The 21,882-nt window shown below is 37.8% G+C and overlaps 1 protein-coding gene across 1 annotated transcript in view; it reads left to right on the top strand.

Moving 5' to 3' along the window:
* The first annotated feature begins 3,066 nt into the window (after positions 1-3,066).
* The window catches only part of LOC139148774 (uncharacterized), a 29,837-nt gene continuing 11,021 nt past the window's right edge, over positions 3,067-21,882 (top strand). Inside the window, exons 1-2 of the mRNA XM_070720228.1 lie at positions 3,067-4,941; positions 20,396-20,607. Coding sequence (XP_070576329.1) covers positions 3,479-4,941; positions 20,396-20,607 — 1,675 coding nt within the window. The 5' untranslated portion in view covers positions 3,067-3,478. The remainder of the gene's footprint in view (positions 4,942-20,395; positions 20,608-21,882) is intronic.

The following is a 21,882-nucleotide window of genomic DNA, read 5'->3' on the forward strand; positions in this document are numbered from 1 at the left end:
CAGGTCTACTTTGAAAATCGAAATACCGCCTTAGAAGAAATCTTAAATGGTAATGAATAATGTTATACAGTTTTGCATGGGATGCAAATGTGTTATTTGTGTTTTTAGATGCCGCAATTACTATTACTGAATTCTGGAATTATTTTGTCGATATTCAAGACTGGTTCGGACGGGGAAGATTTGCATATTTTCGGCATGAGACATGCAAGCTAACTGAGTGATAGGACTGTAAGCTTATAAGACAACAGTTTTCAAATTATACGCTTATCCAACTACTTGAATATACACGCTTGATAAATAATGAAGTGTCCCCGATCATGGCGCAAAAATACATTTTGTGGATATTGATGTTATGGCAAAAGTAGAAGAGAGGCGTTCAAACGTAGAGAACGCGTTTGCAGCTGGATTATTCACTTCATCACGTTCGACAGTGAGCCCATGGCTGAATAAAGAACAAAAACACTTGTACAAATCGATGGAAATTTGCGGAATTTTCCACGGGGTGTGTAATTCTTTGACTTTGAAATTGAACTAAGAGTTTCTGTTCAAATGTTTCATGGACATAGCAGAGTTTGCGCGTAATATTGCTTGACGTAATATCGCTTTGTTGTTGTTGTTGTTTTTGTTGTTGTTGGAGAGGCCAGTCACAGGTTGACGAATCTTAAACACGCTTACAGAGAAGCCTGCAAAACAAATCTCTTCGCGCCGTTTAGAGATTAATGTTAGAAAGTGATTAACTGTTTTATCTTCACATTCTTGAGCTCTTCCCTTCATAGCACATCGACGTTGTTTTGTGTATGTTCTTATTTCTGCATTGTTACACTGTCTCACAACGAAATAATTTCACGGCGACTGTACCTCTGTACTTGAAACAACTTGTATAATTACTGAGAATCTGGCTTGAGTAAAGTAGAAGGAATTGTCGCATATTACAAATATTTTATTAAAGCATGCATGGAGTGAAAGAAAAATCACGGAGTCGTAATGAGAGTAGAACGAACTGGTTTGTCTAAACCTCTCTTAATTTCGCTTTTATCTCTGTTTATACTCGTGAGTATTTGTTCTATCATTAACGTCACCTATGTGAAGCAAGATGAAGAAAAGATTTGCCGAACGATTGTTGGCACTTTACAGTCACTGTGTTTACAAATGTCATGACCATTACCATTTGCTGGATGATATGTGACAGATAGCCCTGTTTATCTAAGTAGGTGGGGTTTCGGTAGCACACTGAGATCAACTGTAGTTGAATTAACATGAGCTTTCGAAGATAACAGTCTCCTTCATCAGATCATGCACGTACCATGATCAGATCACATAAATTAAACAAAAAGCACTCTAGAATGTGTTACATGCGTGTAGTTCGATTATTGCAGGCATCTCGCAACATTACTGCATGTAACCGGTGTTGTCACATTGTTGTGTACTAGTTTACGTGACTTGACAGTTTGCTGTTCTAAAAGTGGCAAACCCGCAGATTATCATTGAAGCCATGTTTTCACGAAAGAAGAACGATAGCAAAAGACAGTTTGATCGGAAACGGATAGCTTACCAGCTCTCCTGCTTTACAATTTGCACAAAGACGTTGACGTCATTATAATATGTGTATCTTGCACAGTACGACAATAATTGTGATAGAAGGAGAAGTTTTTATTGTATGTGAGGTTTATTTTGCACAATGTGAGCAACATATGTAAGATTGATGATACATACTTTAAGGTTACTCTGACCCATGGATGTATATTAGTGAGAGTGTGTCTCCATATACGGGACAGGCACTCTTTATATTTTCCCAAATGACGTCATTTTTACAATATCTCCGCGGGCTTTATCTCTGACTAGGGATAAACCCGTTAATAACTTGTCAACATGTGAATATACTTTTAAAAATTGTATACGACTAACGGCAAGATACGAAAATTCAAATGTATTACACTGGCATTCCTGTTTTGTCCACAGCTCTGGTGTTATTTTACCGTTGGTTGTCTCTAGAGACAGCTAATCTATTGAAATATATTTAATCCAACTTAATATTTTTCACCAAATCTATTCCTAATCTACAGAAAACGATGAATCATACTCCAATGCGCGAAGATCGCTACCCGCTGGCTTTGACAAAATTGGATTCTTCGCTATTCGATGGCTTTGACAAACTCCGTGATTCATGATTGAGAACACGATGACACGTTCGTTTCCAGTCTCGATGTCGATGAATCGTCAAAATCTCTACAAGCCTGTGGACCATAAACACACTATTTCACCATGTTCGTCAAACAAAGGAGGCACCGGGAAAAATCAAATGTTTAGTGCCATCAATGAAAAGAAGCAAAAAAATGAGATTTTCCTGGACGGGTTGAAACAAAAGAAAAAAATTCAGCAAATTCACAAAACAAACAAAAAACGAAACAAAAGCCAGCCGATAAAGGGAATTCATTTAAGGGACATTAGCTGTAACTTTTGGTGATCTTTTCACTATTTTTGTTTTTCAAAGTCCACTACAGTTTTTTTTCTACTCCCCAAAGCATGTTGAGATAAACAGTAATCATCTCGTCAATTTAGTCTGTATATTAGTCAGACTGCAAAGCTATAGTTGAAAAATTAATTCAGGTTCGGACACTAATTCAAACGTAAACAATATTGGTAACAGCGTATTAAAACTATTATACGTACGCTGTCTTGATCAACTAAATCATTTGTGTTTCAACATTCTTTAGGGAGAAAAACAAGAGATTATAGTCGACATAGAAAACACGATAGAAAAAAAAATCATAAAATTGGAGGTACTTCCCTTTTCATGGCAAGCCCATGTGGAGGCATTATTGTGTTCAATTTTTAAGTATTATTAAAATCATTTGTATACCTTTCGCAAAAACATATTCTTCAATACGAATGAGCTCGTCGCTCTTTGAATCTCCAAAAAGATGTTGCATATGATTAAAATATAATATTTTGGAAGACTTGCAAAACAAATGTTCCGTTGAAGATTATCAGATATCATTTCATGACAGCGATGCATGATGGGAAACCTGATATCTTATTTAAGAATGCCACTGCGATGCCACCGGCGTCAGTCATAGTTTTATCACGCAGCAGTGTTAACCATCAGAATAGTTGGCTGACTTTTTGACCACACCGCCATAAGTATGATGAAATGTTAGAATGAAGACTTGAGGAAATTCGCTCTCGTTTTTTTTAATTTTTTCTGGCTTTGTGATGCCTTTCCCCTGGTACGAGAAAATGAAGGTGTCTTCTTGTCAAAGAGGCGCCAGTTGTACGCGATGAGCCTACAGATGACAAACGGTGGCCTAGTTGACTACTGACGCTAGTGTGATCGGTGTAAACAACTATACGACACTATTTTGACTCACACAGTTGGCAGATCGATGAATTCGATCCGTTAGTCGAGAAATCAGCCGGGAAATCCCTACCAAGCCACCCTGGGGTTAAAATTGTATGAGATAGAGTTGGAAGGAAGGACATGAGAGAAGAGATGGCACCTCGAAATAAGGTACACGCCATGAACACTCTAGGATGCAGTAGAGACGATAATCTCATCACTAGCAGAACAACAATGACAAGTTCATTGTCTAGTAGATCGCCAGAAAAACAACGTTTTTACCATCTTCTGCGCAATTCCGAAAGTAGTCGTGTGTTACAGATGATGAAAATGATGCTGATAATGGCAGTTCCTATAGCTGCGTTAATTGTACAGTCATCGATTTCAGTTGCAGATACAGTCTCCATGAAGGCAGTTGCGTTAGAATTAAAGGAAATCGTCCATATGGACAACATCATAGGCGAGGCTGTCAGTAATCTACAGAAAGAGCGTGGACTATCAGCGATGTATCTTAGCTCGAACGAGTCGGCAGATTTCGTCCTGGTTCAACTCAAGAAACTTTACCGGGAAACAGATAACACCGTAACAGCGATATCGCCGTGGCCCGCCGAGGGATTCCCTCTGCATGGCAGTGAAGTCTTACCTGATGTTGCCCTTCAAACGAACAAACAGCTCGCAGGTATTCTGCAAAATCACAGAGAAGCCGTGCAGTCAAACCATACTCGTGTATCAGTAGAGTACAACATTAAGTATTACACGGACATTAACAAGGCTTTAATGGAAAAATCTTCAAGTAAGTTGGTACAAGTTCAGGATGGACGTTTGTGGCCATTGTTGGTAGCAAAAGCCTCTTTGTTGAAGACTTCAGATTTCTTTGGTATCGTCAGGGCTTTAGGTGCTAGTTATTATGCTGGTTGTTCGCTGAGCACCGATAAGCAGGTATGGCTTGTTGAAGTTGAATCACGTGGTGAACTCATGCTCGAAGAAGCATTTAGATTTGACAGTTTCCTTGTAGAAAATTATAACGCTCTCTTTGCCGAACAATACCCTCTCAACGAAACTCTCAGAGGAATGAAACAAGAAATTTTCACAAATGAAGACCCGTGCGTCAAATATGGTGCTGATTCATCTCTTCTTATGGCCGATTATTGGTTCTACAATGTCACCAAATACATCGATATCCTGTCGGCGATGAGGAATAACGTTTCAGAACTAATTTCACAAGAACTAGGAAGGGTTGTCACGGTGGCACAGACAGAACTCATCACTTATATCATACTCTCGATATTTGTGACTGTACTGAGCTTGTCTCTGGGAACATACTATACTATTAATATTTATAAGATGATATCAAGTTTGACCAACTATGGAAAGAAAATATCTGACCAGACAAGGCAGTTAAGCCAAGAGAAAAAGAAGAGCGAAGCATTGCTTTATCAAATGATGCCGAAGTCTGTTGCTGAGCAGTTGAAGTTTAAGAAATCCGTAGAGGCTGAACTATTCGAAGACGTTACCATCTACTTCAGTGATATTGTTGGTTTCACCAAGTTATCGGCAACTAGCACCCCTATGCAAGTAGTAAATTTCCTGAATGAACTTTACAGGTGAGTAAAACTTCAAGGATAAGTCACTTGAGTAGTCCATTTACACTGGGCTATTGGACAGCACCGTGTCAGCATTGTGTCTGCGCCCCCCCCCCCAATATATTAAAGTGAGGTTGTCGTCGGAACTGCGCCTGTGCGACTTGCCTGTTCACAAACAATGTATCTAGATGAATCACATCAGAATACGTGCACATTAAATTTTACGATTTACCTTATGACAAACATGTTTTTTACTTTCATTTATCGCCAACGCACCTTGGATACAGTGCAGTGTTTGCATTGGTCGTTTGGGTCCCATATGACCTTCGAGTGCAGTCACGACGACCACCCTCGGTGTGGGCCAGTCGTAATTTGCATACTGCTGCGTCGATAGCAACATTTCTTATTATAAACGTTCGCTACACGAAGTAGCCACGCCACTCCACTGTGCCGTCTCGACAACCACTAATTAGATCGGCTTTAAGTAAAAGCGAATCTGTGGAACGCCAGGGCGTTGCCACCACTTTCAATATTATGTCTGTGGCCGAAAGCTATTGACGAAAGTTAAAGAAGATGAATCGACTTATAGATTTATGATTAAACATGATAGTATGAATATTCTCTACGGTAACAAAGGATTAAAAGCTAACGTAAAAGTTGTTGGGGATTTGACATCTGATTCAGTGAATTGCTAGAACTCAATCAACATTTCTATATCCCGAGGCGTATTTATAGGCTGTTGGCTATCGTTTTAGAACCTATTTTTCACTTTGCGAAATACTCAGTATGTTTTCCCGGAACGGACGGGACAATATATCGTAAATAGCTTCTCGACATACTATTTGGCATAGTGGTATTGCAGCAAAAATATGAATGGACATAATTTTAAAATTATTACTATCATGGCTGAAACATTGGACGTTCCTTGTCATGTTTTCAGAAACTAAATGAATGCACCTCGTACAGTTTTGAACATTGGTTCGTATGAGTAGACGCAGACCCAAGGATATGGTAAAGAATGCTATTCTTCTATAAAATAACGACGTTGTTTCTTTATGTATTTTCAGAGACAGATTTAAAGACATCCTGTCCACTAGACTATTATCCCTGATCGGTAGCGTAGCATACATTTCTAATCTTATATAATCATAGATCCAAATAAGCATCCATTTTTACCTTCTCGTGTCTATTTATAGACAGAGAAGCATCCATTTTTACCTTCTCGTGTCTATTTATAGACAGAGAAGGTATTAGAGTTGAAAACCAGTATGCTGCTGTCAAGACTTCCGTCTGTCAAGACTTCCGTCTGTCAAGATCCGTTGACGTCATGCCATCGTGATGGGTCATATCATAAACTGGTGGGGGTGTTCATGGCTCAGGTTGAGGTGTGGGAGAACGATTTTGAGCTATGACAAAAATCAAAAGGGACTTAGCGGCATAGCCCCAGTGTTAAGCCTTTCTCCAAGGTTTCTTAGTTGACTACAATCTATTACAAACTACTGAGCTGACGTTAGGGGTACTCACTTTGTGTTTGCTCACTCTGTGAGCGCTAGTGTTTGGTACTGAGTTGCGTGGATATCCCCTCATGGCCTCACGTGATCTGGGCCTGTTGCATAATCTGCAGAGATGATCATATGCCTCCGAGTCTGAAAACTGTCATTGTGTAGGCAGATCGTCCATGTAGCTGACACGAACACGAAGTGTCTGTTACCGGCTACCAAAAACTATGAAAAATAGTAAAGAGCGAGCTACAAAATCACTATCAGTTTTAAGTTGAAGGTAGAATAAGTCTGTGCCTTTGTATAAAATACTATAAAAATCGTAGAAAGTGAGCAACCAGCTGAAATTTAGTCGAGGAGACCTTTACCGCATACATTTGCATCTCATTGTCGGCTACATGGACTGTGTGCCATTGTGTAAGCCTGTCGGCATTTTCCTTGCATTTTTTCTCATTTAATTTTGCAAAATATCGGCGAGTACCTCAATATTTCAAGATAACTCTTTCTTCCCAATCGTTTCCTGGAGTTTCAGAGTCATATGAACGAAAATGAGAGAAAGTTTTAGACAGGAAAATCGGACGTCGGCCATAGTCCGTGGGCTGGAGGGGCCCACCGTGCACCCCCCCCCCCCATAAACCTACTACATGGGTATTTTTTTGTTCTTTGGGATCTGCTGAACTAGAAAAAGATGTTAACATTGGATATTTTGGGATGCACTACCTGTCTGCACTGGTTTTCGATTTGTATGTACCGCAAAAAATGGCGAAAAATGGGTAGGGGTAGGGGGTACTATATCCTCCCCTAAATCGAGTAAACTAGCATGAAATAGCACAAACCTTACATTTTTGGAAAGCTCAGATACTGCTCTTTCTGAGGACTACCAACGCGATGAGTGGAGTGAACGCTATACAGCGGAGTTTCACCCGGAATCCGGCAGAAACTAACTCACTACTGCGCAGACTCAAACGTGATGCATTCAATCGCTGGGAAAACCTGGCGTGAGCTGCCAAATTCCGGATAGGTTTGTACGAAATAGGAGAGACACAAGAGAAACTATTACAAATGATTTTATTTTTTTAAAATTCACCGACTTGAACCAAGTCTACTTCAGATGATACGCTGTCTCTCATGAAATATATTACAAACACTATGTTTCCCCCAGCAGCTGCAGGTAAAGACATAGACAACAATGTTTTATGCAAGGTTTAGTTTTGTTCTTGCTATACTGCACTTTCCGAAGTGTGTTGTTGTGCAATGAAGTTATTAAAGTGATTAATGTTTTAACTCACATTGATCGGAAGGTCCCGGCCTCGCTGCGCTGACGGTAGAAACTCTCGCCCCTAGGCGAAATTTCCTCTTCTACGTGACTCAAAGTGACTTTGGTAAAACTGCCAGGGCCGCCACTCGTGGATCGCAAAATTTAACAATGGCACAAGCTACTTGTTCATAGAGACCGCTTCATAGCTGTACAACGCAGACAAGAATAACACGAAAACCTTCAATAAATACGAATGTTTCACTCGTACAGTTCAACATCATCGCACTAGTACACGTTTATGACATGAAGAGCGAGGGCCATCATAGAATCCAGTAGCTACACAGAGAAAGCTGTATGGGATATGGGATAGGCCTATGAGTATGTAGTGCTTCCAAGTCACGATATCCCAATCATAGCTATAGTGTTCTTGTACGTGTTCTCTCAACGACATCAGTAGCGACGCAACAAAAGATAACAACAAAAACAACAACAAACTTAACAAAAAGTAAGTTTTTTTCACCACAATAAAATGGTTTCCGGGTTTCCTGAGCTCAGATTAAATAGATTGAAGTGCGCGATATGATCATCGGTGATGGATATGTTATGCAAAAGTACTCCGAAAAAAGGCCCTACGACCAACGTCTGAACGTTTTCATATTTCAATTCACTTGAACATCTTTCAAGAATTATTTTCTGAAGAATATTTCAGCCAACTTTTGAATGTCCATTGCAGCAAAATTCAACAAGCTTCGAAAAATAAGAATCAACATAATTGCTACTCTAGTCGTTAGCGGAAGTCTCTCGGTTTTGTCGTATTTGCATTTACGTTCCAATGTCAACAAAATCATGCAAAGGCAGCTAAAGTACACAAAAAACAAATAAAGTGATGCTTATAGAAACTAAGGAATAGGCAGACCAACAAACAAATACGTAAATAAACCAATAAATAAGTAGGTTATAGACTAAGTCGTGGTTGTATTGTCAGAGCGGTGCATGGGATGCAGGGTTTTCGATCGAGGTCCATTTTTTTAAACTTTTAGGTCATCTTTCATATCAGGTAAAGTTTTGAAAGAACTACTTCCTCGGCTTGTGAATCTTTCAAGCCCATGGAGCCAACATAAAATACTTCATAGACTATTCCAATATGTCAAAGTCCGATGTCAAGAAAAGTTTATTTTGGTCATTTTACATCTCAAATCCTGTCACATGTTTAAATATTGATATAGGGATATGTAACTTTTCTTGTATGTAAGGGCCAATAGACTTATGTATACTTCATGAAGTCATTCCTGATGTATGAGTATCGTAACATTATTCTTTTGAAGTAGGAATGCGCCCCGACAGATATTCAGACTACCAAACTCTTGCAATTCTTTTCTGATCTACCTCTTCTTGGGGCTCATTTCCGTCTTAGTTTTTCAGAAATCGAAAATTTTTATTTTTCCCCGTAGAGTTAACATAGGGATGGCGGCCATTTTGAATTTCCAATATTGGTAAATGTCAGGTAATTTGTCTCTCGAGTACCAAACTTTGCACGGTGACGTCTGATTTTTATTTGTTATTTGGTAAGAGAATGGTTGAAAGTTTCATTGAGGAAAGTTGGAGCATATATGTCTATCACTTTCGAGGCGCATACTTCCTTAATTGACGCATATGTTTTTGATGAAGGAGGCATCAGGATCATATACTGAGGGAAAAATAGTGTTCATCAAATAACTTCGCTAATACTGTTTACATTTTGTATGATGTAAAGTTCAATAATGTATGATTAATCGTTTGTTACGAAAGAAGTAAATTTGCACGCACATACGTAACTTATCCTGAAGGTGGGCAATTTGTGGGAAATAATTTCATTCGATTCAGAAAATTAAAATCTCATACAACTGTTGATGTTGCGCTAGAATGCTGATAAAAGGAGAAAGTCACAAATTGAAAGTAATCATGGACTAGGATGACACAATTTTAAACTCCATAAATCCATTTTAAACTCCTTTTAAATGGTTAAAAACTTTCAAGCCCACTTATTAAGTTCCTCCTCTTCTGTTGTTTGTGAACAAAGCGCTAAGCGAAGGCGAGACTAGCAGCGCTACACCATAAAATTAAGGCCAAAGGAGCTCAACGTGTTTTTTTTTTATTTTGTGTATCCCATGAACAAAATTATCATTAGAAGGAAAGAAGCATCGGCGAGTTTATCTGATTTTTCTATACAAAGAATTGCCGTACTTGTGATGGAAATTTGCGTGCACATACATATACAATGAAGGCAAAGTTTGCCGGAGGAACTAGGTCAACTGTACATGTATTTCCCATTTGAGTAGTTCAACGTTGTTGAAAGCCAAACAAGTCCAAGAATTTTCGTATTATCCGCATCCCCTGCTTTGGAGTTACCGTCTCACATGATATCAGCCGTAGAAGTTCGACTTCTGTATTATTTTATGGAAAAATGCTATCTCTAAAAGCTCATTGGATCAGTACCGGTTCCCTGCGCCACCTCATTACAGCTTTTCAAGTCAAATAAACGGCGTTCGTTCCATTACGTTCGCATGATATGCACCAGGTATCTCTTGAAGTTGAAGTCATTACCATCACTTCAGAAAGTAAGTTCAGAGTCATCTTAACCCTTTGAGCGCCAAAGTCAATTTTTGTCACCTTTAGAAAATATACTCCAGTCAATTTTTTTCTGATTTTTGTCAAAATTTTGATAACAAACTGTAGCCAATGAAATGTGATGTCCAATTGGTCCAAAATTATCAAAAAATTTCAGAAAAATTCATAAAAAATTGGCAAAATGTGGCAGTAAAATTTTGGTGGGAAAAATTACAGCACTCAAAGGGTTAATCTTACCACGGTCACTCTATCACTCGTGGTCTTACAGACTGATTTGAAAATCTACCCTTCTAAAACAGATTTAATAAGTTCTCATTTTTTGTCAAAGATCATTTTCGTATCTTACAAAATGTCATCTCTTATCACCATTGCTCAAGAAATACAGTCAATGTGGAGACTGTCTTCAAGACGTAGGCACATATAATGTCCCTTCTTATTTTATCGGCACATGTTCCCTTTTTTAACCTCAGGATTTCACATTTTGAAGCAACTCGAGATTGCTTTAATAACGCAGTCTCAATTTTGCTTATTCCTTGTAAAATCGGTGTTGGACACGAACTTCCGTTCCATGAAATGGTGTGATTAACTGTAATCACAGGCGATGAGTGACTACGCCGTTTTTACCATGGCAACCGCTCATGACATCATGAATCACCCTCCTAGTCAGCAGCGTTGGAGGGTAAACGAAGACCCAACACGACACCCCTAGACCAACGATCACGCATTTTTTTAGATTTCAAAGGGGTAAGAGTTTATTCAACTTTTGACGGGAATTTCGGTTCATGTACTACCATCATGGCAAAAGTTGTTTGTTCAGCGAACTTAATTTCCGTTTTGAAGATGGCATGCAACGAACCCTGAAGAACCAAAAAACGTATTCAAATTGTGAAATTTCTTTCCGTTTCTTTCTGTACGTATCTATGCAGGTTTTCGCCAAAGATTAGGATGACCAGCGGTCTAAAACTAATTATTGACGTTGCTTGACGCCAACTTTGCCTTACTGCACAAAGCAAACCTCACCGCTCTGTCCTTAGGGGTTTCATACACCGCTAATTATGGCGCATGAATAGAGGAAAAGATCCACTTTCCCCCTTCCTTCGTTAACCTTAAGCAAATGTAAGTAATCAAGAATTGTGACGGTTCCGATACTCAACACACGGATAGATTTAACTCCACTGTAACTTGCAAGGAAACTAGTTTACCGTTGTGTCGGAGGTACATCATAAGCGCAGTCGTGAAGAGGTTTGGATACGGTGAGCCTGCCAAATGCTGGGATGCTCAATCGAAAATATCGCGTATGCTCACCGATATAACACAAGTGAGTTTGTATCATTTTGACTTTGTAAAGTGATCGTTACCTAAACAAGCTAATAAAATAATAACAAATCAGAATGGATCAAAAAATTTTAAAATGAAAAGCTCAATTAAAAATCTTTTGATTCTACCAAGTTACATTTACCGAAAACTAATGAAAACATAGTAGTTTAATCCCTTGCATATTTTATGGCAAAATTACATTTATTTTACATATTTAATAATGTATTACAATATTAGGAGTATGTCATGCATTGTGTAATTTAACAACTATTGATCTCAGCTGGTTATATTTGTTGACAATATTTAATGTATTACATATAACACGATTGTACGGTGGCCCCTACACGCCACGGAACTCTATTACTTTTGAATATAAACTCTAATTTTTCTTGACAATATCTTTAATATTTGTAAGAGATTTTATTTCTCCACTGCAAACTTTTAATTTTGGACGGGCAACTTTATCTTAACATTATCTTAACTTAAACTTCTCGGAAGTATTTTTAGTTTTAACCATAAACAAAATATGTTTCTCAAAAGTATTTTTTATTTTGTAAAACAAAAGTAAAATTTTTTCAAGATAACAAACTCCCCTACACGTCATGGAAATTTATTACTTTTGAACATAAACTCATATTTCTTGACAATATATTTAATATTTGTAAGAAATTTTATTTCTCCACAGCAAACTTTTATTTCTGAACGGGGAAACTTTATTTTTGGGGTAAACTGTTTTTAAAAACTTTTAACAAAAAAAACTTTAACTTTTAAAAAATAACTTTAACTTTGAACAAAATATTTGTTTCTCAAAAGCATTTTTATTCGAAAAGAAGTAAAAATTGTTCACAGCAAGAGTTTAAGATTTTTGCTAAGCGCGAACTGAGTTACTTAAATGACATAACCTTATGTCTTTAGAGCAGAAAACTTAAATTCTTAAAGAAAAGTTTTATTTTTCAAGAGTAAAATTAATTTCTTTATGGAAAAAGATTTTCTCAGAGCAGCAAATTGAAATACAGTGAATAAACTTTTTTCCTCAATGGAGAGAAATTATTTTCTGAAGACAACAAAACTAATTCTTTCAAGATATATTTTCTACATATGAGTGTGGTTTAAGAATTTGGTAAAACTGAACTGAGAAAGAACGAAAAAGGAAGGATGAAAAAGTCAAACTTACTTTTCTTCAGAGCAATTTATTTCTGAGAGGAGAAATATTTCATGTGAGGGCGCAATTACCTATAATGCATAGCAAACTCTTTCCAGCGAGAGTAAACATATTTTGGGGAAGAGTAAAACATTTTTCCGACGAGCAAAACTTTATTTTAACGGCGGCGGAAGTTAAAGTATCCCACCATGCAACACCCAAGTTTGATGACCCAGAGTCTCCGAGACAACCATGACTGACTTCATCGGCGATACAGGCATGCTAGCCCGGCCCTAGCTGCAGTACAGTACCTCGAGGTTTTACCTGGGTATTTGGGTCGGATGGTTTGCCGTACTGTACTGCAGCCAGCCCGGTCCTACCCTGCCTGCATACGATGCTGTGTGTTGGGGCCGTATAACGCCGGGAACACACAGCATCGTACGCAGGGCTATGGGCACGGGCACACAAACGAGTCAGTTCAACAGTTGCCACTTGTCTGAGTCCCCGAAGAACGGTTTTGTGTTTGAGTGATTCGTCCTGACTGCAGACGTTGTGCGACGGGATGGACCGCATTGGGTTCCTTCATTAGCTCTGCATGGGCTGTGTTACCGGCGTTATACGGCCTCCCACCACATAAAGCCGGTAACACACAGCCCTGCCATGCAGAGCTATTCCTTCATCAGTTGCTGTGTTGTTAATGTTATGTTGTGTGATAGTCACCTTTCTATAAGCCAGATTCGTAATTGATAGAGTCTTCGACTGAAACTGAACCTGGCCGCCAGATTTGACCACAGTCGAGCGTGGTTCAATACTGTAGTTGTGGGTCCACAGCTGTGGTGTTTTCGGACGGGATATGCCTCTTACGGGCTGGTTGACTTTCACGTTTTTGACCCCGCAAACCACACGTGAAAGTCCGACCAGTCCGCGACTGTGGTAAATCTGGCGGGCTCGGTTCAGTTTCAGTTTCTATAAATTACGAATCTGGCTTCTACTCTTAGAAAAGATGAATATCACACACATTGGCTGTGTGTTACCGGAGTTATGTAGTGGGAGACTGTATAGCGCCGGTATCACACAGCCTAGCTGTGGGTCCATAGCTGTGGTGTTTTCAGACGGGATTCCTGCCTTTTACGGGTGGTTTTGACTTTTACGATTTTAACCCCGCGGGGTTAAAATCGTAAAATCGCCCTGCCATGCATAGCCCTGCGTACAGGTCTGTGTGTTCCCGGCATAACGCCGGGAACACACAGACCTGTACGCAGGGCTATGCCATGCAGAGTTAATGAAGAACCCCAGTGCGGTCCCGTCGCACACCGTCTGCCGTCAGGACGAATCACTCAAACATAAAACTGTTCTTCGGGGACTCAGACAATGGCAAACGACCCGCATGCCCGTGTACGATGTTGTGAGTTCCCGGCGTTATACGGCCCCACCACACAGCATCGTACGCAGGCAGGGTAGGGCCGGGCTGGCGTGCCCGTATCGCCGATGAAGTCAGTCATGGTTGTCTCGGAGAGCAGATCGTCCATGTAGCCGACACGAACACGAACTGTCTGATACCGGCTACCAACTCGGAGACTCTGGGTCATCAAACTTGGGTGTTGCATGGTGGGATACTTTAACTTCCGCCGCCGTTAAAATAGTTTTGCTCGTCGGAAAAATGTTTTACTCTTCCCCAAAATATGTTTACTCTCGCTAGAAAGAGTTTGCTATGCATTATAGGTAATTGCGCCCTCACATAAAAATATTTCTCCTCTCAGAAATAAATTTCGCTCTGAAGAAAAGTAAGTTTGACTTTTTCATCCCTTTTTCGTTCTTCTCAGTTCAGTTTTACCAAATTCTTAAACCACACTCATATGTAGAAAATATACCTTGAAGGAATTAGTTTTGTTGTCTTCAGAAAATAATTTCTCTCCATTGAGAAAAAAGTTTTATTCACTATATTTCAATTTGCTGCTCTGAGAAAATCTTTTTTCCATAAAGAATTAATTTTACTCTTGAAAAATAAAACTTTTCTTTAAGAATTTAAGTTTTCTGCTCTAAAAACATAAGGTTATGTCATTTAAGTAACTCAGTTTGCGCTCAGCAAAAATCTTAAACTCTTGCTGTGAACAATTTTACTTCTTTTCGAAATAAAAAACGTTTTGAGAAACAAATATTTTGTTCAAAGTTAAAGTTATTTTTTCAAAGTTAAAGTGTTTTTGTTAAAAGTTTTTAAAAACAGTTTACCCCAAAAATAAAGTTTCCCCGTTCAGAAATAAAAGTTTGCTGTGGAGAAATAAAATTTCTTACAAATATTAAATATATTGCCAAGAAATATGAGTTTATGTTCAAAAGTAATAATTTCCATGACGTGTAGGGGAGTCTGTTATCTTGAAAAAAAATTACGTTTGTTTTACAAAATAAAAAATACTTTTTAGAAACATATTTTATTTATTGTTAAAACTAAAACTACTTTCGAGAAGTTAAAGTTAAGATAATGTTAAGATAAAGTTTCCCGTACAAAATTAAAAGTTTGCGGTGGAGAAATAAAATCTCTTACAAATATTAAAGATATTGTCAAGAAAAATTACAGTTTATATTCAAAAGTAGTAGAGTTCCGGGCGTGTAGGGGCCACCGTACGATTGGAACTAACTTGGGATAATTGGATGGTGAAGTAATGCCGATTTAATCTACAAATGTAATCTCATCTGCTTTTCTTTTTATAATTTGTATTATTGCAACATTCAACTATCTTGCACCCAACACTTTTGAGAAATTTAAAAAAAATTAATATAAAAATCCAATTATCCCAAATTAGTTCCAATCGTGTTATATTCTCTTGCACAGTTTTATTACCAAAATCATGACACATTCCAGAATTTGAAGACGCCCTTTTTTCTGTATACTCAAACCTAAAGCCATCGAAAATTTATACATACGTTCATAACAGCTTTATGCAAGATAAATATCGTTAATGATTGTCTTTTACTGCGATCTGAATTGATCATTTTACTGTGAAACGAATTGATTGGCCTCGCCCGTGCATATCAAGTCACATAAGTGTCGGTGACTCACTTTCTAGAAACACGTATAGTCAATCGCTTCATAAAAAAGTTGTCGTTTAATATCACTGAAGCTCAAAAAATCGTACAGGAATGTTGCTTCACAGTTCAAAGAATCAAAACTTGATTCAGACCCGTAACTCTTGTCAAAGCGCCTTGAGCCTTTTCTTTTTGAACCAAAAGTTGAATCTCGATAAATATAGGGCCCGGCAGTAACCCAGTCGGACCCATAGGTTTGTAAAGGTTCCAGAGACTTCCCAGTTTACCAAATCCATAAAGCGAAAATCAATGTTCAGACCTGGGGATCTTTTCTAGAGACTGTAACTGGATTAGAGTACTTGTTAGTGTTCCAAGTATGGTTATACTGGTACGTCACAACAGAGACGCTGCTGCAAGTGAGACATCGACAGAAAAAGTAAGCTTATAGGTTCTTGTGAAAAGTTAAGTCACACTTTATTCACCTGGGAACATTCACTATGATCGCGGGTCAATGCTCTTACAGCACTGACTGGTTTGTCATACTCTTGCTTTGGCAGTCATTCGCACAGCCGAAGGCAAAACAATTATCGATGAACACGCTTTCAACGATGGAGAATTTTTCTAACTTTCAGACATGTATATCTCATATTTTTCTGAAGTCCGCGCACTCAAACGGCAAGGACGTGTTGTCCGTTAATTTTGAATTCACAATATTGCACGCATGTATAACAAACTAAAACGATTTTACTGGACTGATGTAGGCGGAAACGCCGGTACGGCTACGCCTTAGTCTGCTCATGTCTATACTGGATTGATTTCTATCGGACATTTAACATGCGATCCTGTCGATAAAAGTTTGCAGAAAGAGGCGAGCACGATCTGGTCATCGATGTTCTATCAATTTAATGTTTACAGCGTAATTATAAAGCTCTTGCATTTACAAAGTCTGCGGAAAGTATTATCAATTGTTCTCACATAGGAATTATTCTATTTCAGGGAACTTCCAGTGACTTCTTGAAAGTATTTTATAGTCGAAATTAAAAAATATTGTGTTGGAAAACGACCGTTTACTTTTTCAAGAGTGATTATTTGATCAAATCTGTTAGAGAGTTGCTCGCTTTCCTGTTTGCAAACTTACCCATATTTCTTGTGTCCTTGTACCCTTTCTTTTAAGGGAGCAATATGTCATTTACAAATCGTATATGACTTTCAATATCGAGAGCGGATGTTTCTTAACAAATATGATTTTACTTTAACGCGTGAACAAACGTAGGTATCGCATCAGCGGTTGCTATAAATACAGTTATCTTTGAAAAGATGATTCAAAAGTGTCTTCCTATTCTTGAAATACCCTATGGTCATACCAAAATACAAATTCAAGGCACCTCTTTCTTTAGATCTACGTTAAAGTTTGCAGGTGTCACTAAGCCGCAATTTGCAGCGATAACACGATAAGGATACGCGTACCGGTTGTTGAGGCAGTTCGACAGTCCGCTTATAGCATGGTAAAACCATTCGAATGATACTTCACGGATTTAATGGCTCCGTTTTTTTTGTTGTGGCTATACGATTGTCGAATTTGTCTGTCTACGCCCCGAACTGATTTGGAAATCGTACGAAATTCACCATTTCAATCTTTGTAAAAAATTAAAATTCGCGATACAGGCAAATTCCAAGGTAAAGGATAAACGTTAGCGACCAAATATCTTAAAAATTCATATTTCGCTATCAAGTTGGCTAAAACTGGTGAAGCATAACATGTCCCATATTTTGCATTTTACAAGAAATGAGAACGTTTGAAGGCCCCTGAAACATAAATACATAAATATTCTTACGGGCTAGAGTTGCTATAACAGACCAAGTGGGGGAAAACACGTCTTGTTTTGGCTCAATACCACTTTTTACGGAGTTAGCAGATGGAGGTGTCACTGTCTGAAAAAAGTTAAATTTACATGGCAGCGATGTTGTTGAACCTAATATATCTTGACTAAAAGGTAAGACCCGGGAAAAGGAGCTTTATCATCTGATTATAGAGATTTTGTCAGCTCGTCACGCTTGATAACGGCTGGAATTGCAATATCCCTGTGGACATGCTGTAGCTGACATGCCTAGCGTTTGAATTGAAAAGAGCGCTTGGTCAATGAGGCCTGGGTTGGCCGACAAGATCCAGGGAAGTTCATCTGAAATGGGAAAGCTACACAAGAGAGAGGGGGGCTGCTATGCATTTTTTTCGCACAGAGCAGAGGACATGGAGGAAGAAGAGGTCACTTGATGTTCAAAAATGCCTTCACAGTCAAAAGATTTTGGATCAAGAGTACTATTACCGCCCATTATCATTTCATGATATTGTTTTTGAGTTGTTGGCTTGTTGGTAAATAGGCGAAAGGTAACAAGTGTACAAAATGTACCTATTACGTGATAATAGCAAAGTTGATGTCAAAATGGATGACCTCTGTAACAGTACAAATATATTACAGTAATATATATATATATATATATATATATATATATATATATATATATATATATATATATATATATATAGTGTGTGTGTGTGTCTGTGTGTGTTGTGTATGCGTGTGTGTGTGAAATTACAGTGCTCTATTCCTAATATATATATAGACATATATATATATATATATATATATATATATATATATATATATATATATAGTGTGTGTGTGTGTGTGTGTGTATGTATGTGTGTGTGTGTGTGTGTGCGTGCGTGAAATTACAGTGCTCTATTCCTAAAGAGCAGAGCGTTAAAAAAAATCTTCGTCTGATGATTGCAGGATGCATGAAACTTATAACAAATATTATTACTTTGTACTGTAAGTAATTTGCGTTATAAGGCTGCGTTCACAAATATAACGATGGGGGAGCTGGAAGAATAGCGATTGAAATCTTTTTTTTCAGATCCCTCCTCAATACCCTCAAAAACATTTCAAGTCCACCGTCTATATGATTAAAAATTTTCAAGTCCCCTCAATTATCGTCTAACCATGTATTTATCAGGAATGCACGCAAAGTAAAAAATAAAGGTGTATCGCGCAGATCTGCTCGCTGATACTCGACACTCCCTGTTATCAGCAGTTGTAGAGCCAAAGTCCCAAGGCAAGCTCTTAAATTGATTCATTTTTAAAGGCATCAGTGGACTTTTTGGATTTATCAGTCTAAGCCGACTTGAATTTATCAAACTCTGGCCAGGTCAACGGCATTTGTTGACGAGCACACAAAATGACGATCATGACAGATGCAAATTCTGAATGCAAATTCTGAATTCCTGGGTACGTTTTGCCAAATTGTAAAACAAACTGATTTCAGTGACCTACAAGACATATATGACTCAGATGCTGCTCAAAATTGACAATACTGGAAGGTTAAATATTCAATTAAATAATTTTAATCTCTGAAATTTTGGGTGTAATAATGGCAAATTTGGTAAAAAATAAGTCGTACATTGGTCGTACATTTTTTTCATTTAAATTAGAGTCTTTACTGTTCAAAGTTTTACTTTTGTGTTCTTTTACGATGAGAATGTGAAAATTTAGAAAAATCGAGTATGGTGACCCCATCTTTTTTGTCTAATATTTGATTATTCTCATATGCAAGAATTCAAAAATTCCTGATACTTTCAAGTCTCCTAGTCTTACATATCATGTGTTGCTCTGATTTTATGTACATGTATATTTCACTGTCATGGGCGTCATTTGATCCAAATTTTTCTTCGACTAAATAGCTAAATAAGATTCAGAGCTATCTCTGTTACTGCCGGTATGCAGTGACAGTGACACTGCAGTAGCAGGGCAGCTGTATTAACTTTGATAATTTTGACAATGTTTTTGTTCAGTTTATACAACTGCAATCTTGTTCTACTCCCTACAGAATGTTTAACTTTCCAGTATTCAGCTTGCCAACACAGCCTGTATATGTGTACCGTGCATTTGTATCATTGACAATTAAAATGACTTTCAGGCTGTACTCTAATTCAATTATCACCCTATACATATTCATGTATATAGGCTTTGTCGACGAACTGAATATTGTGTGTTTCAGTATGCTGGGGAGACAGCAAGAAACTGTATTTATATATATTGCATAGAAACATTGAACAAATTATCAACCGTTGCAGCTTCTGCCCCGTAACTAGATCCATGTTTTTTAAAAATTCATACTTGTTTAGATTTTTTCGAGATAAAAGTAATAAGATGTGACAACGCTGTTCTAGATTTTGTTTAATTATTACTAACATTAGAATAATTGGATGACATTTAAATGTTATTGTTTATTGAATTACCTACCATGGGGAATCGGAAAATGTAAGGAAGTCAAAACATTTTCGAATTCCCCCCTGAATTCCTCCAGGCCCCCTCCCCGCTGTTTTGTTAACGCAGCCTTATGGAGAGAGAGAGAGAGAGAGAGAGAGAGAGAGAGAGAGAGAGAGAGAGAGAGAGAGAGAGAGACAGACAGACAGACAGACAGACAGACAGACAGATAGACAGACAGGTTTAGCCTGAGAGAGATTTCCACAGGATATGCGATGTCATTGTTAATATTCATAAATCAGACAAGGCATTGCGCGTGTTATACGTTTGAGAATCTCACCAAATATATTCTGTTTATGTTCAGTAAATTTGATGAATGTATCGACCTGTACGACGTTTACAAAGTGGAAACTATTGGAGATGCTTACATGGTCGTGTCAGGATTACCAGATAAAACTGATTTACATGCATGGGAGATTGGATCGATGTCACTCGATCTTTTAGAAGAAGCCACCAATTTTAGAATTCCACATTTACCGGACGAAAGACTTCAGCTACGCATCGGTGTACACACAGGTTAGTTATATACACGTATTTCGCACACCTTCTACCGACTTCTAATGGACAAAAGTCGTTCTTACAGTGGCTTAAAGTGTCAATCAAACATGAAACACCTCACAACAACGTTTTAACAATGCCGTCAATGTTTTGTGGGTTGTCATTCACAATCTTGCTGCAAGGTTGATCGTCAATTTTGAACTTCATAGGAGGTTTGAAGTTTGGTCGACGAGCAGCCACAGCATTATATTTTCTATTATAGATGCGAGAATGAATATTGCTTTCATGATTTGTACTGTATTTTCGTGTGCTGAAGTCTGAAGGTCTATTTTGTCTACAATACTATCAAAGTATTTATCCTCGTAGGTTGAATTCACATCTAATTTGAAATTGACATAATAGTCCAAAGGGAGCGACTTTGTCTACTAATATTTGAAGTTTTCTAGGAAAATTGATGTCACTTTTTACGTCATACTTCAACACTACATCTCTGAGTTTGCCAAATTCACATCGAAGTTCCGATCACCATAGCTACAATGACTTATTGATCAGCACACAACACTGTCAACGTTAAGTTTATGCACATCCTAGTCGGAAGCGGCTTCCCCTTCTTTCGATGGATTAAGCCTGGAAGGATGAGGGATACATATTCGGGGAAAAAACCCTCAATCTTGATATGAATAATAAAAACTGATCTAACTCAAAAACTTAATACATCTTTATCAAATTTTATATCTCATTTGAAACTAAAGTATAAGTGCGTTTTGCAGTATCAATTCTCATTCTTGAATGGCAGGGGGGTGAAAGACTGACACTCAAAAAGTGATTAAAGTCATGAGAAGCATAGTAGAAATAACACTTATTCAAAATGTAAAATCTTATGCCAAACAAAATTGTTCTTTTGTTGTATAGTATCCACAATATATATATATATATATATATATATATATATATATATATATATATATATATATATATATATATATATTTATATATATATATTGTGCAATATCTGACGATTGCAGGATGTGTAGACTTAAATGCAGATATTTTTACTTTTTACATGAAATAGTCATTTGTTTCACTCGTTCGTTTGTTCGTTCATTCATTCATTCATTTCATTTCATTCAATTTATTCAAACAAATACCGAAACCCTATACAAGAGTCGAGCTTCTTATGAAAACCTATGGTTGTTCTATACGTTCCCCCACAAGCTTGGCATGTATGAAAATTACTGTCATACGAGAACCAAGGTTTAAAATTCAGTACAAACAATGTTTTCTAACTTGGAC

This window comes from Ptychodera flava, chromosome 13 (assembly GCF_041260155.1).
Source record: "Ptychodera flava strain L36383 chromosome 13, AS_Pfla_20210202, whole genome shotgun sequence".
Lineage (NCBI taxonomy): Eukaryota > Metazoa > Hemichordata > Enteropneusta > Ptychoderidae > Ptychodera > Ptychodera flava.